This window comes from Hypoxylon trugodes, assembly GCF_022578975.1.
Source record: "Hypoxylon trugodes strain CBS 135444 unplaced genomic scaffold F4822scaffold_7, whole genome shotgun sequence".
Lineage (NCBI taxonomy): Eukaryota > Fungi > Ascomycota > Sordariomycetes > Xylariales > Hypoxylaceae > Hypoxylon > Hypoxylon trugodes.
Window position 1 is genome coordinate 1615191 of NW_026250022.1, and position 13096 is coordinate 1628286.

Genomic DNA, 13096 nt, shown 5'->3' on the forward strand with positions numbered 1-13096 from the left:
ATGGGCATTTCTGCGTCTCTGTGGTTGATCGCTGGTTGTTACCCTGAGATGGTGCATAGCTGATATAGTATGACTAGAAGGATTCGTAATATTGTTACCGCATACACTAAAGAAGCGGCGTTGCTAGCTGGTCTCGACGTTCTTATTCGTTTTGCGTACGTCGAAGCATCGAAGTGGGATGAAAGTCGGATGAATTATATGATTTTACGCCACGATCTTAGTCACAAAACAAGGACGGGATAAGATAGAATTGATGCGAAGAACAGGGTTATCCTCAAATACGATTAGTGCCCGCGAATAGCTAGATCGGGTTAATAAGTGTATATAACCACCCCTATAGCGTGGCATTACCCGGTGACAATAGAGTCCGTACCACCGGTACAATTATTCAGCAAGTCATTTCGGAATGTCGTCATTGAACAAAAGTTCTCGCCAAGCCTATAAGTTCTCGGCCCCGACAGCTCTTTCCTCTCATATAATTAGTCTACGAAGGGATATCGGCGTAAACATTATACCCAAAAGGGAAATAAGGGGTACACGACCGGTCTACGATCTCGCCGTAGTGTAACACAGTCTTGAGATCTTTATAATCAACAGGAATCATGACCAATCTCTATAAGTTACTACTGTGTGATACAATGTAAAGTAGTGTATATCTGTAACTTATGACTATCTTAAGACATCATCATTACAACTTCCTTTTATCTTCGTGGTGAATATCAAGATCTATCTGCACGACAGCAACAGCAACCAACTGTATTCATATCAAGCTACAGTAACTCGCCAAAATGACCGACCCCAATAAGAACCAAAAGAAGTTTGATTTGATCAAGCGTGGAGAGAGGACGCCTACACCTTGGGGGACCGTAACCTTCATTGGTCTCCGCGCCCTCGATCTTCCACTACAGCATGCGCTCCTACGGCCCGGCGGTCTCGGCACGTCTCTTCTCTCTCGGGTCGGTCTCACCCCCGCCCTCCCCGTCGCCGTCTCCGTCTTGCGGACCGGTCTCCCCTTAATCGACTCCCTAGGCCACCCCTCCAACGTCATCCTCTTCTTAAGTGAGTAATTATCTAAACCCCAACCAAATTAGGAGCTATACTCGCCGGATTATACTGACATTACCCTTAGTGGCCTGCGGCTCAACCCTAAAACAAATATACTGGCAAACATCCCTATCCTTCGAATCCTTCCCGGTATCCGCCGCTAGCGCCGTATCCGTATACAACACGTTCGTAAACAGCGTGAACACATTCCTCTTCCTAACCTTCACCACAACCTCCCTCCGCTCGTCCCCCACCCTCACTATCCCCCTCCCCTTCCTCTCAACCCCGAACTCCACAATCACATTACCACTAAGCACCGTCGTCGGAACCATCCTCTACATAACCGGCCTAACCCTCGAAACAACCGCCGAGCGCCAGCGAAAAGCCTTCAAAAACCGTCCCGAGAATCAGGGCAAGGTATGCAAAGTTGGTGTCTGGAGCTGGGCGCGCCATATCAATTACTTCGGCTACTCTTTGTGGCGAGGTGGATATGCTATGGTAGGAGCTGGCTGGACAGCCGGGTTGATCGTTGGCCTTGGACAGATGTGGGATCTAAGTTCGCGCGCCGTGAGCGTGTTGGATGAGTACTGTTCAAACAGGTATGGTGCGCAGTGGGTGCAGTTTAAGAAGGACGTGCCGTATAAGATTATCCCGGGGATCTACTAGGGTGGTTGCTACTATCTATCCGGAAATGTAAAAAATAGCTCTCTTTAAATAGGATCACATGCATGTTTGTATTTTCGATAGAACTTCATTCGGGTATAAGCAACAGTAACTTGTTTCTGCTTTGATATTAGGTATTGGGTATTTTCTCAACTTTACGTAAACGAGCCATCGACAAATCTCATGTCTCAGCATCTGCGCCTGTAGTCTAGTATACAAAGAGCAGCGGCATAGCTACCTACGTAGCTAACACGGCGAAGAAGAAATAGTAAATGAAGCATGCTATGCCGACTCTGAAAATGCCCCTGCGTGGCAAAACAAAGTCCTCTAGATTACCCTATCCACGATTCCGCGCGCGGATTTGTCAATGGTATAAACCGTAACCAACGACTCCTGGCAGACGATGAGAGGGAAAAGAACGCCTATGATATATCCGTCCAGAAACGCCTTATTCTCGTAATGAAACTCCCGATACATAGCCGTCTTTCGGCTCTGTCCCGTTCGCTTTTCTCCTTCTTTTGTTGGGCTGTTTAGCCGGGCATTCGGACTCATTAGACTAAAATGGTCGCAAATCCGCCGCATGGAGGTTCTTGGTCCATCGAGGTAGCTTTTTCGTCTGCTCATACAATTGACCACAGTTGGCACAGAGGGACTAGAAGACTTGTTAGCAGATATTCCATACCGTCGAGAACCAGCGTATGCTTACTCTAGGACCTGCTGGCCCATCTCTGACCGCCCAAACACTTGTACCCCAGATACGGCAGTGGAAACAACGCCAATTCAGTCTCTCTTGATCGCTGAGGGTTCCACCACCACCTCCGCCGTAACCCACATCTGGCGTATTTCTACCGCCCGGAGTACCAGATCGTCCAAGCGGACTCAGGCTTCTAAACCTCCGCTTCTTCTTCGATCGTTCTCCACGTCCCATTCGTTCCTCTTCGACTTCAAAGCCTAAGCCGGGTACACCACCTATCATACCGGCATTGCTGCTGAATCTCGCCGTTTCTCGGCGGAGTCGACGGACTTGTCGTTCTCTGTCGACTTCTCGTTTCTCAATCTCCTCCTTCGACAAGACCTCTACCTTAGGCTCCCAGTCGTCCGCAAGGTGTTCGGGCTCGTATCGCCAACCTGCCTCCTTGCTGTGGGCGGCATCGTTGGGTAATTCAGCACCCATCGCACCCCAGCCGGCCACAAGGCCACCCGCCTCACAAGCCTCCTTCTTTCGGCGTAACACGGCCTCATAAATCGCGTGAGTGAGAGCGGGGACCCATTCACCAGAGAGACCTAAATCAGCACAGGTGACTTTGGCAAACGCCTCAGCGGTTCCGGGAGGGTGAAGCAACGACCATTCGAATTTGTCTGTGTATAGTTGCGAAGATAGGTTCACGTTCAACTGTATTATGCATCGGTAGGTATCATCGTGATTAAGGTCGTCTGAGTCGGCTGGGATAGGTGTGGCACTAGCCGTAATTTCGGGTACTTGAGAGCGGCCGCCTTTCGTCGGAGTATCAGCGCCAGTATCAGGGCCATTTCGGAACGGTGTTTCGGGGCCGCGTAGTGAGCTAGGTATAGGTGTAGGCGTGGCGGGGGTATCGCGGAAGCTTGACTGGGGGGCTAGGAAAGAGCCATTTGTAGGCGCCTTATCTTCGGAGTGGAAAAGCGGGTGAAGCGCAACGCCCGCATACTCTTCTAGTTGGGTTCGGATCTGCTTGCTAATCTCGGTGGCTATGGCGCCTTGGTTAGGAAGATCCAAATCTTGGACGAGGTTCATCGCGAACTGATCAGTAGTGATCATTGTCTCATGCAAGTTCCACAAGAAAATATCTCGTAGCTTGTATGGAACAGTCATTTCTCCCGACCTATATAGCGCAGGGTCCATATGAGGAGGTGGTTGGGCTAGCCCTCGAGGAAGAGGGTAGGGCTGCGCGGGTATGAAGGCGGGTATATCGACATCGATACGAATAGGGATGAGAGTAACGGGCATCGCAGCCTGGGCCTGGGAGTTTATGTCTGCTCGGTTCTTAGTCTTAATCATCCAATCCCTCCAAATGCCCTGAAGTTGAACTGGTGCGTTTGTTTCTTTTCCGAATTTGTCGCTCGGATCTACTCGAGATGCGCTGTCCTCGCGCCTGAGGCTGCGCAGGCCCGTAGGTCGTCTGCGAGAATCATCGTCCTCGTCATCATCGTAATCGTAACCATCTTCGGCGTAGTTAATTACGGTAGTGCCACGTTTCGTCGTTCGCGATACGAGGTTGGTAGGTGCAGTAGAATGGATAACGGGGGTGAGAAGTGAATTGTTGTATACGCGCAGTCGCGGCGCATAGGAAGACGTCGCCGCCTGAGGAGTTACTTTCTTCTCCATGTTGTATCGATATTAGGCCGTATACGTTATCTCATTCTGGTAGGCAGTTGAAGTGGAAGATTGAAAAATGGGTAACGCGCCAAACGATACCTACGGAGTGAAAAATCCGGGGAGGTTAGGTAGATGTGATTCGAGACGACAATTGGATGGGTAATTGAATACTAGTAAGACAAAATAAGGGCTTTCCAGTATGTCGAGGTGGAAAAGAAGAAGAAAAAAAAATAGTTTACACGGTGAGTGTCTTGCGCAATGTCGGTGGTTGGAATGGAACCGGCAGAATTAAAGAAATGATGGTTATGCCTTGCATTGATAGCTTGACGATCCGTTTGTCTTTCTTGTCGCAACGAAACGCGTCTAGTAAAATTTCCAAGGGCTCCATGTCCTTAAAACATTACCTAAGCTAACCCTTCCAAGAGAAGAAAATCACGTGGGGCAGCCGAAACTCACACAACATTCTCACGTAATAATGCAGCTGCGTTACCTAAGCACATGGTTACCTAGGTATCGGGGTATAGTAAATATATTTCTATATATGGGTATATGCTTCATTCGAATCGAAGGCGATCAATACGTGAAAACTATGAGGGAGTTCAAAGTAACTTCTTACATCGTATTAGGCAAATACTTAAAGCAGCTTATGACTCTGGGACATCTCCCCTACAATGATGAAAAAATGACTCCCTACAAGCACTATTACAATCACAACCATGGAACCTCGTTGTAAGCTTATTTCAAGCAAGATTCGGGTTAGACATTACGTACTATACAGGCTACTATCGACGAAGCCATTTTTCGACTTAAGACTAGTTGTACACTAGGTATCCTCGCTTTTTCAGTTATAGAAAAAGCTGATACCCTCAAACTCGCAACGCTTTGCCTCGCTATGGTCCCATAGACCCTAGGTTTTCTAAGAGCTTCGCTGAAACATAGAAGCATCGCCATTCTTGGCGTAGTAGATAAATATAGGGATATAAAGCATAGGGAAACCATTATTCCTTCGGCAAGGCGAAAATCCCCTTTTCTTCCCTTTCCCCCTATAACCATTAGGTTCATGACAGAATAAGTCCGTTAAATAAATAAGAATCCGAGGCGCCGGGTATAATCCAAAGTTGTGGTCGATGAGGCCTGCTACTTCCCTCAAAAGTAGGTTTCCACGTATATAGGTAGATAATTAATTTTTGTTTATCGAGCACTTGCTCGTACGCTTCTGCCTCGCTCGTCAGTTCGTTTAGAATTTGTTAGCATCATCCAATCCTCCCATTCTTTGCTTATTTCCATTAATACGGAGCCCATGACCGTCGCACTAGCCATCAAACCGTGTCCTTCACCCTCGAGCACGCGAACTTCACAGCGTCGCATGGTTTTCCCGAGCCACTTGGCATTCTCAACAGGGACGCGTGTATCCCTGCTACCGTGGTGAATGATAACAGGGCGGGTAATATCCACGTAACGGAAACCAATTGTGTGTCGTCGCTCTAGGCACACCAACAAATCCACGGCGGGGTTGGCCCCTGTGGTGGCAAGCTCCCAGATCGCGTGAGTGAGTCGCATATCATATGTCATTTGCCGTTCCTTATCCGCCATAGCGTCCGCGGCGGCTGCGATAATAGCATTCTGGGGGTTGAATTCATCGTCTGCGGGTCGACATCGATCCATATTTTCGGTAGCGGAAGGCGGCATAGCCTTCCCTTCTGGGGCTTCCTGAGCTATGTTCTCCTTATCTAAATTGGGTGTAATATCCCGGCGATTATTGGACGGGGCATCGCGACCGACGGGAGCGGATGACTTCCGTTTACCGCGGCGAGGGCTGGTCTTCGGTAATGAGCTGGTAATAGAACTGCTTGTGGCTGACATAAAGGAGCTATTTGCCGCCTTAAGGAAGGGAGTTGGCAAAGCCCGAAGAATTCGTTGAGACGTAGGAATTGCATTAGTAGGGGGTAAAGCTTGTGATGTACCGAAGACGTTCATTTGTGATGGCGGAATCCAAGGAGCTAAAAGGTGAATACGTCCACGAATATGCTGTGGCATGCGGAGTGCTGTAGCGAGAGCGTAAATTGCTCCCGCAGAATGCGCAAGAATTGAAAATTTCGTGATTTTCAGCGCCTGGCAGATCGCATAGACATCATCTTTAAGTTTTGTTAGTATTTACGCAAAATGTATTATTAAATAGAATGGGGTGGTCATACCAGGCCAACTTAGGGGTGTTGCTGTCCCATCAGCATAAGCCTCACTGTCACCCACACCAGGACGATCGGGGGTGATAAGTCGCAGTTTGAGCGTCAACGCCAACTCGTCATAAAACGCTGTGATATATCTAGTAAGCCCCATACCGACACAGCAAAATACTGCCGATCCCTCCGCATCGCCAACCTCGGAAAACGAAATGACTCGACCAGTCTGAGGGTGTCGAATTTTCTGCGACAGCCTTGGAGAACATAAGTAGGACTCCACAGCGTCGTCGATGGAATCCGCACTCATAGGTCGCTCATAGCCGACCATTGGTTCGGGAGTTGCAGATTCCCTCATCCTGTCAGTTGGCTCTGGACTCTTGGGTCCTGCCGAAAGGCGCTTCAACCGTGAACTACTTCGCTTTGGTTTAATCACGTCAACTGGATCAGGAGTCGCGCGCCCTGATCTCCTGCGGTCGGCACTATGCGCACTGCGTCTTCTACCTTGAGATACCGCCGGGAACGGGGCGCCGTCCTCGAGTCCATTTGCATCGTTCGAATACGATCTCGAATGCTCATGCGTATTATTATTACTTTCATGGGTTCTCCTGGTAGATGATGTACCGACTCTTGCAGAGTGTGGCATTTCGGCAGGAAGACTATCGTCTCGTCTCTTCCTTGTGTCGATTTCGGAATTGGCACGACTTGAATGCCGTCGCCTTGATTGCGTCGTCTCGCTTGATCGATTATGTTCGAAGCCTTCCAGGATTGTATCGTTAAGACCACCTTCGCTATCCCTTTTCGTTCGAGACGATCTATGCGAAGATCTCTTTGCATTAGTTCCCGTTTTGCGCAGGGAGGAGTCGCGGGCCGGAATTGGGCGCTGAAAGCCACTAGAATCAACGGATGGGCTCAAGTCCGGCATTGTTTCTTTTGTCGGCGAATCACTTGGCTCCTCGCGAATCGGCGTCTCTGCAAGTATTGTATCTGGTCTAGGCGACAAACCATTTAAGCTGTTAGATTGACCAATTGATCCCGAGCTCGCCCGTTTTCTCTCGGATTCACTAGCACGCAATCTTTCTTTTGAGCTCATGTACATCAAACCCTTTTGGCTACGAGCTTGCTTCTTTCCCCAGCTGTCATGCGATCGTTGTTTGCGTAGTTCAGGGGTAGGCGGTACCCCACGTTCGACTGATAGATTCCCGATACTACGTGTATCATCGTGCGACGAGACAGAACCCTTCGACGACGGCCTAGATGAATTGCGCAGAAGAGATTTCAATCCCCCCGACGACTCGCGACGTGGTGATTTAGGGGCAGTTAAGGGAGAGAAGCCGGAGGGGGGTTTCGCTGTTCGAATTGTAGGAGGGCTCGCGGCTAATTCGTCGAGATCGATTTCTTCCTGCAATCGGCCGAGCTTAGATGCGGAGTAGGCGCCGTATTCGACGCCAAAACTGCCCTGTCGTGGAGAGTTTGGTAAAGACAAGCTCTGGCCCTCGAAATGTTTGTTCGCGGGCTTCGAGATGACGGATAGACTAGTGATTAAGGACGATATTACTTCGGGAGAGGCTGGAGCTATTCCGGCGCGGTCTTTGTCGTCATTACGCAAATGCAGGTGCATGGAAGGATCAATGGCCTTCCTCCGGGATGATTGACGAGTTTGACGGGGAATAGGGGGCAGCTGTCCGGTAGAGGTAGCGGTTGGCTGCTGTTTAGAGCCCGCGGCGTAATCCATGGCGGGAAGCAAGGAGAGGAGAGGAATGAACCAGAGCGATCGAGGCTAGGGCTGAAAGATGTTTTGCCTAATTGCGCCTGGTCTCACCTACTTGTCTCTGTTTGCTGCAGCCGGCAGGAGCGGTGTACGCACGACCTGGACTCGCTACACCCGCTCCTACTTGATACAGGTATAGGATGCGACGGGTGCGGCAGGTGCAGTAGGTGCAGCAGATGCAATAGGTGTGGAGGAGGGTCAAGGAAAGGGAAGGGAAGGTCAGACTCGAATGGAATGCGGAATGCAGATGCTGCAGGAAGTTGGGTCAATACCGAGACGGACTTGCTGCAGGTCCCAGAATTATGAGCAGGCGCTTAGACCGGGGTCTCGTCTGTACCTGCCCAACACAACTAGAGTACTCGAGTACCTAGAGGGAGCGGGATGTCTCCTCTCTTTCTCGTAGATCTATGTAACTAATGTATCTGAGACCGTTACATATGTATAAGAGTATAGATTATGTATGTATATACAGGGAAATGCAGGTTAAATCAAAAAAGTGCAAAGGAGGGTGGGCAGAAACATTGGCTAAAGAGCAAAGGAGAAGAAAAAAAAATTGTCGTAGCTCGCATTAATGGAAAATAACGGTTTTCGGGACCATAGCGTGTCTTACAATTCCCAAAAAGAAAAGAAGAAGAAAACCCTTGAATCGACTCAGGGGAAAATTGGAGAGTGGACTCTTCTTCGGGCGATCGAATTATTAGACCATAATATTATTATTGGATAGGCAGGTACTTTGTAAAGAAGGTAGGGGCCAATTAGGTACTAAATTGCACGATAACAGCCTCGTGTACATAATATGTATTGGAGGTTTACATTTGATCGGGAAAGTCTGTGCTTGTTATGCCCAGTCAGGTACGGGTCCCCTCTGTCCAAACTTAGTAGTGTAATGCATAATAGCGGCGATACGTCCTGTAAGTGCACCCGGTAAGGGAACCCTAGTAAATGATGCATGTGCCTGCCGATTTCTGCAGGTGATACCTGTAAATGTATTGTAGGGATTTAACTCAGTACTTACATCGAACTATACGCAACTTCAAAGTCTATCGTGAAGTGTCCTTTCAATGCTCGTATTGATCCTCTATTCCTTCCATAGTAATACAATCACAGGTATGTCATGTCACAGATGCTAATACATCTTTTATGTTTGTTTGATTGGTCTGAATCTACTTTCAGATCGACATTTCCCGTTGCCGCGCTATTTGCTCCACTGGATGAGAATAGGGAAAGTGTCAGTGTGGAAATCCCTAAGAGGCTGAGCCTAATTGAGATTAACGTAAGTCTTGGGGCTTCCAATCATTGGAGCTAGCACGCATGCCCCTGAGGAAATTGTCTTTTTCTTTCGTCCGCTACCTACATAGGTAGAGTCCCGAAGGATTGGAGGACTCGATGGCCAGACGGGAGGTAACCTTGCGTACCTATATCGAAACATTGGATACGAATATTTGATATGGGAGTATGCGGCATTGTTTCAGAATATGTGTCAAGTAGTACTGGATCAGAAGTAGGTTGCATTCGTAACGTTCAACGGTTATTTGTACCAATTGTATACTCGCTCTTTGGTAGTAAGCCGAAAGGCTAGAAATTGGTTGTACTATTCCGGTTGCTTTTACAGGAAATATGTGGCGTGAGACGATTAATTGCTGCGTGTCCGAGAAAGCGAAAAGACAACATACATATAGTATTTCAAGTATATGCTAGGTATGCACAAGAAATTATTATTGATGAATGAGTATCTCAGCTGTTCCCCTGGTTTAATGTTAGTGAAGATCAATTGCCCTGAATTTAGTGACCGTGGGGTTACAGTGGAGAGTTATAGAAGAATTGGTCCCTCTTATTGGAAGAAGACTATTCTATGATCGCTGCTAATCAATTGCTGGGAACACTTCAATTATTTAAGTTCGAACGATGTCTCCGCTTGTGCTTATTCAATGTGACTTATCTCTTAGCTCATGAATAAACCTTCGGCAAGGGAGCCAAATGGTTAAAAACTGGAAATAATGATACAACTTATTATATCGTTGAAGGAGCATATATGAATATTCTTTCCTAACCTCTCATTCAAGTTCGGATTCCTCGCTTCAACCTGCCTAATACTAATCACCTACATATAGGTATGGATATCATGGGTAAAAAGACAGGCGTACAATATGCAAAATAGGATTCTATGATATGATATGTCAATCTTTCAATTATCGCGTACGAAAAGCTTCCCATTTTGAGAACTCTCGCCCGACAATTTCGCCGGGTTTATCCGCGAAGAATCAACAGTATGGTATTTTTCGCGATTAACTTTCAATACAACACCTTATTTTGTTTATACCGACCAATACGATCAAATACGATCAGCAAAGGTCCGGAAATTATTGGTGTGAATGACCTAGTCCCGGGTCTTCCCCTAGATTATATCGTCAGCGCCGGAGAGCCGCACAGAGCTTTCAATTTCGACGTATTTATGCGCCGAGAGGAATGACAGGCTGCGAACACCACGTGAATGACAGACTTGACAAGATTCGAAGACGGCCTACTATCGATACCATGATTCCTACCAATGAATTCGTGGCCTCGTCCTGAGGCTATGGTCCTTAACCTGGTCCAATATCAGCCACGCTAAGTGTTTTCGCCCTAGGACAAGGAATCCCCATGAAGCTTCGTTCGGAATGTAGCGATTTTGCGGAACTTTTTCAACGGTCTGTCCTTTAGCTGACATTTCGGAAGGCTGATAAACAAAAACACAGAAAGTGAATAAAGTCACCACGTCGCGTACTTGATATTTTAGAGCCATATGAAGGTTCCAAGTCAGAATTGCGCTGTCACATTTTTTGCGAGATGATAACGTCGCAACCAGACCGGGACGGACTTCCACGATGATTCGTCATCTGCAGGGCATCATCCTGAGACAGCTGTTATAAATCTTGGGTAGCATTTCCACGTGGTGTTGATGATTTCCCTACTTTGTAAAATGAAAAATCCAGTTTCACTTAACTACTCGTCTGAATATAGACAATATGGCTTTAGATATATGCTGACATGTAGATAGGTGCTTGTCACAGTCACGACTGATTTATGAATTGCTCGTTAGATTTCGCTTCTAAGCAGCTAATTATTCAATCTACAAAATGGTTACGTATTTCCGATGCCACTGCACCCCTGGTCCTAGACAATTAGACACTACGTAAGCGGATAGTTGCCCCGCAGTCGAGGCCGTTCCACAACTTTACTGCATGTATTTCTTGGCAGTCAAACCAGGACTCTATGTCGGCCAAAGATTTCCCGTTCCCGCCTTGACGGTAAGCTCACCTTATGCGCGCAACCAATAAAATGCCTGGTTACCAAATGACAGCACAGCATACGTCATTGAGTTGTTCAAGCAAAAGGGTGCACAGCAAATCAAGGATGTAAGACACAAGGTGAGGCCCAAACTGAGGAATCTTTAGATGATGAGTCCAGCGTCCCGTAAATGTTCTTCTGCTTCGTATATCCTTGAGTAACTTTAGGTTTAGTTGAGCGATCATCTTCTGGAATATTATCTTAAGAGTCACGTACATCACAATATCAAGAAACGTACTTACCAAGCAGAAAGCAAACGCCACCTATAGTCATAATATCCCGTCTACTTAATATATCAAAACGCCGACAATATGGATCTTCTTCTATCACTTCCGATAGTTTCATACTTCGGCGGGCCGATGTTAACCTCGTGGTCGGGATCAATGAACTTATTGTTCTTTTACATGACCTGGACAACCCTCGTTCTATCGCATTCGCCCTTGAAGATAGAGTTAGTCGGTACATTAGCTGTGCGCATAGTATTCTGGCTAGTTCCGTCGCTTTTCTTCCTATTATTCGATACGTTAGTTCCTAGCTTAGCGGCACCCATAAAGCTCTATGGCTCTATATCTCTACCGCAGCGCAATGCAGCCTCGTTGCTTCGGCAGGTGTTACTTGCCATCTTCAATCTTGCGCTCAGCACCGCCGTGCAAGCCGGCATCTCGATAGGTGCGGGAACATTTCTACATCACCCTCTTTTCAAGACGAGCACGGCGCTACCACTCCCATGGCAAATTGCGAAACATATCCTGATGCTCTACACCGCGCGCGAGGTCTTGACATATCATATCCACCGGTATATCCTTCACTCGGGTGGTAGGATAGCGAAACTTCATGGCGCATATGCACATGCTCGTAAAAGCGGCGCGCCGTACGCACTCATGGTGTATACGGACCATCCGCTGCCCCTCCTCCTCAACCGAACCCTACCCGTGTACCTACCAGCAATGGCCATCCAGCCACACCTACTCACCTATTTTTTATTCACGATCTTAACAACACTGGAGGAAATGCTCTCGATGTCTGGCTACAGCATCGTACCAGGCATTATCATGGGTGGCATCGCCCGACGTACAGCGGCACACTACGCGGGTCGAGGACGTGGGAATTTCGGCGCTTGGGGACTGCTAGATTGGGCTAGCGGTACGAGCGTAGGGAAGGATGTTGTCGAGGATATTCAAGATGAGGCGGAGAAGCACCAAGTTAAGGAGCGGTCGCAGAGCGCTGTCAGTGATGCGGGTAACATGGTGCAGGATGGCATCGATGGATTGAAGAAGGCTCGTAAGGGCCGGAAGAAGAACTCGGATTCTTGATTTGGCAGTCTTTTGGGGGTTCTACGGTTGCGAACGATATATGACGATCGATCTTATTTATGAATCGGTCTGGGGAAAAGCTCGCTCGGAGTTTGGCGTAAGGGGGAAACTGGAGAGGTTAGACGCAAGCGCCTAACGACTGTAAGAATATGGGATAAACAAGAAGAGAATCCTGATTTTCGGGATGTCATGATAAGGAAGAGAAGCAATTTATATCTTATGTTTTACTAGGAAATTCGCCCATCTTATACGTTTAGAATCTTGTTGTGAACAAAGAGATTAAACTCCGCAATCCCTAGAACCGAAAAGGATGCACAGTCTTATCGATAGCGATCCACTATAGCTACAGCTTAGGCGTGTCGTCATACTGCTACCTAGAATAGCTGCCTTCAGGTACCCCTGTCATAGCGGGGCACTATATATTTTGTCCGTTTCCAAGAACATTTAA

General features: G+C 47.7%; 5 protein-coding genes across 5 annotated transcripts; 2 read left to right on the forward strand and 3 right to left on the reverse strand.

Moving 5' to 3' along the window:
- The first annotated feature begins 539 nt into the window (after positions 1–539).
- On the forward strand, positions 540–1843 carry F4822DRAFT_410400 (uncharacterized protein). Its single transcript, XM_051458761.1, has 2 exons — positions 540–1059; positions 1130–1843. The coding sequence occupies exons 1-2, from the start codon at positions 789–791 to the stop codon at positions 1708–1710; spliced, it is 852 nt and encodes a 283-aa protein (XP_051312306.1). The 5' UTR covers positions 540–788; the 3' UTR covers positions 1711–1843.
- On the reverse strand, positions 1844–4464 carry F4822DRAFT_410402 (SNF5-domain-containing protein). The gene is made up of 2 exons (XM_051458762.1): positions 2414–4464; positions 1844–2359 (listed from the first exon to the last, which is right to left on the reverse strand). The coding sequence occupies exons 1-2, from the start codon at positions 4067–4069 to the stop codon at positions 2264–2266; spliced, it is 1752 nt and encodes a 583-aa protein (XP_051312307.1). The 5' UTR covers positions 4070–4464; the 3' UTR covers positions 1844–2263.
- Positions 4465–4653: 189 nt separating this feature from the next.
- On the reverse strand, positions 4654–5107 carry F4822DRAFT_319481 (uncharacterized protein). The gene is made up of 2 exons (XM_051455442.1): positions 4832–5107; positions 4654–4759 (listed from the first exon to the last, which is right to left on the reverse strand). The coding sequence occupies exons 1-2, from the start codon at positions 5057–5059 to the stop codon at positions 4751–4753; spliced, it is 237 nt and encodes a 78-aa protein (XP_051312308.1). The 5' UTR covers positions 5060–5107; the 3' UTR covers positions 4654–4750.
- On the reverse strand, positions 5023–8104 carry F4822DRAFT_319476 (alpha/beta-hydrolase). The gene is made up of 2 exons (XM_051455441.1): positions 6256–8104; positions 5023–6195 (listed from the first exon to the last, which is right to left on the reverse strand). The coding sequence occupies exons 1-2, from the start codon at positions 7970–7972 to the stop codon at positions 5252–5254; spliced, it is 2661 nt and encodes an 886-aa protein (XP_051312309.1). The 5' UTR covers positions 7973–8104; the 3' UTR covers positions 5023–5251.
- Positions 8105–11082: 2978 nt separating this feature from the next.
- Positions 11083–12917, forward strand: F4822DRAFT_410408 (sterol desaturase family protein). Its single transcript, XM_051458763.1, has one exon. The coding sequence runs from the start codon at positions 11647–11649 to the stop codon at positions 12646–12648; it is 1002 nt and encodes a 333-aa protein (XP_051312310.1). The 5' UTR covers positions 11083–11646; the 3' UTR covers positions 12649–12917.
- Positions 12918–13096: the final 179 nt, after the last annotated feature.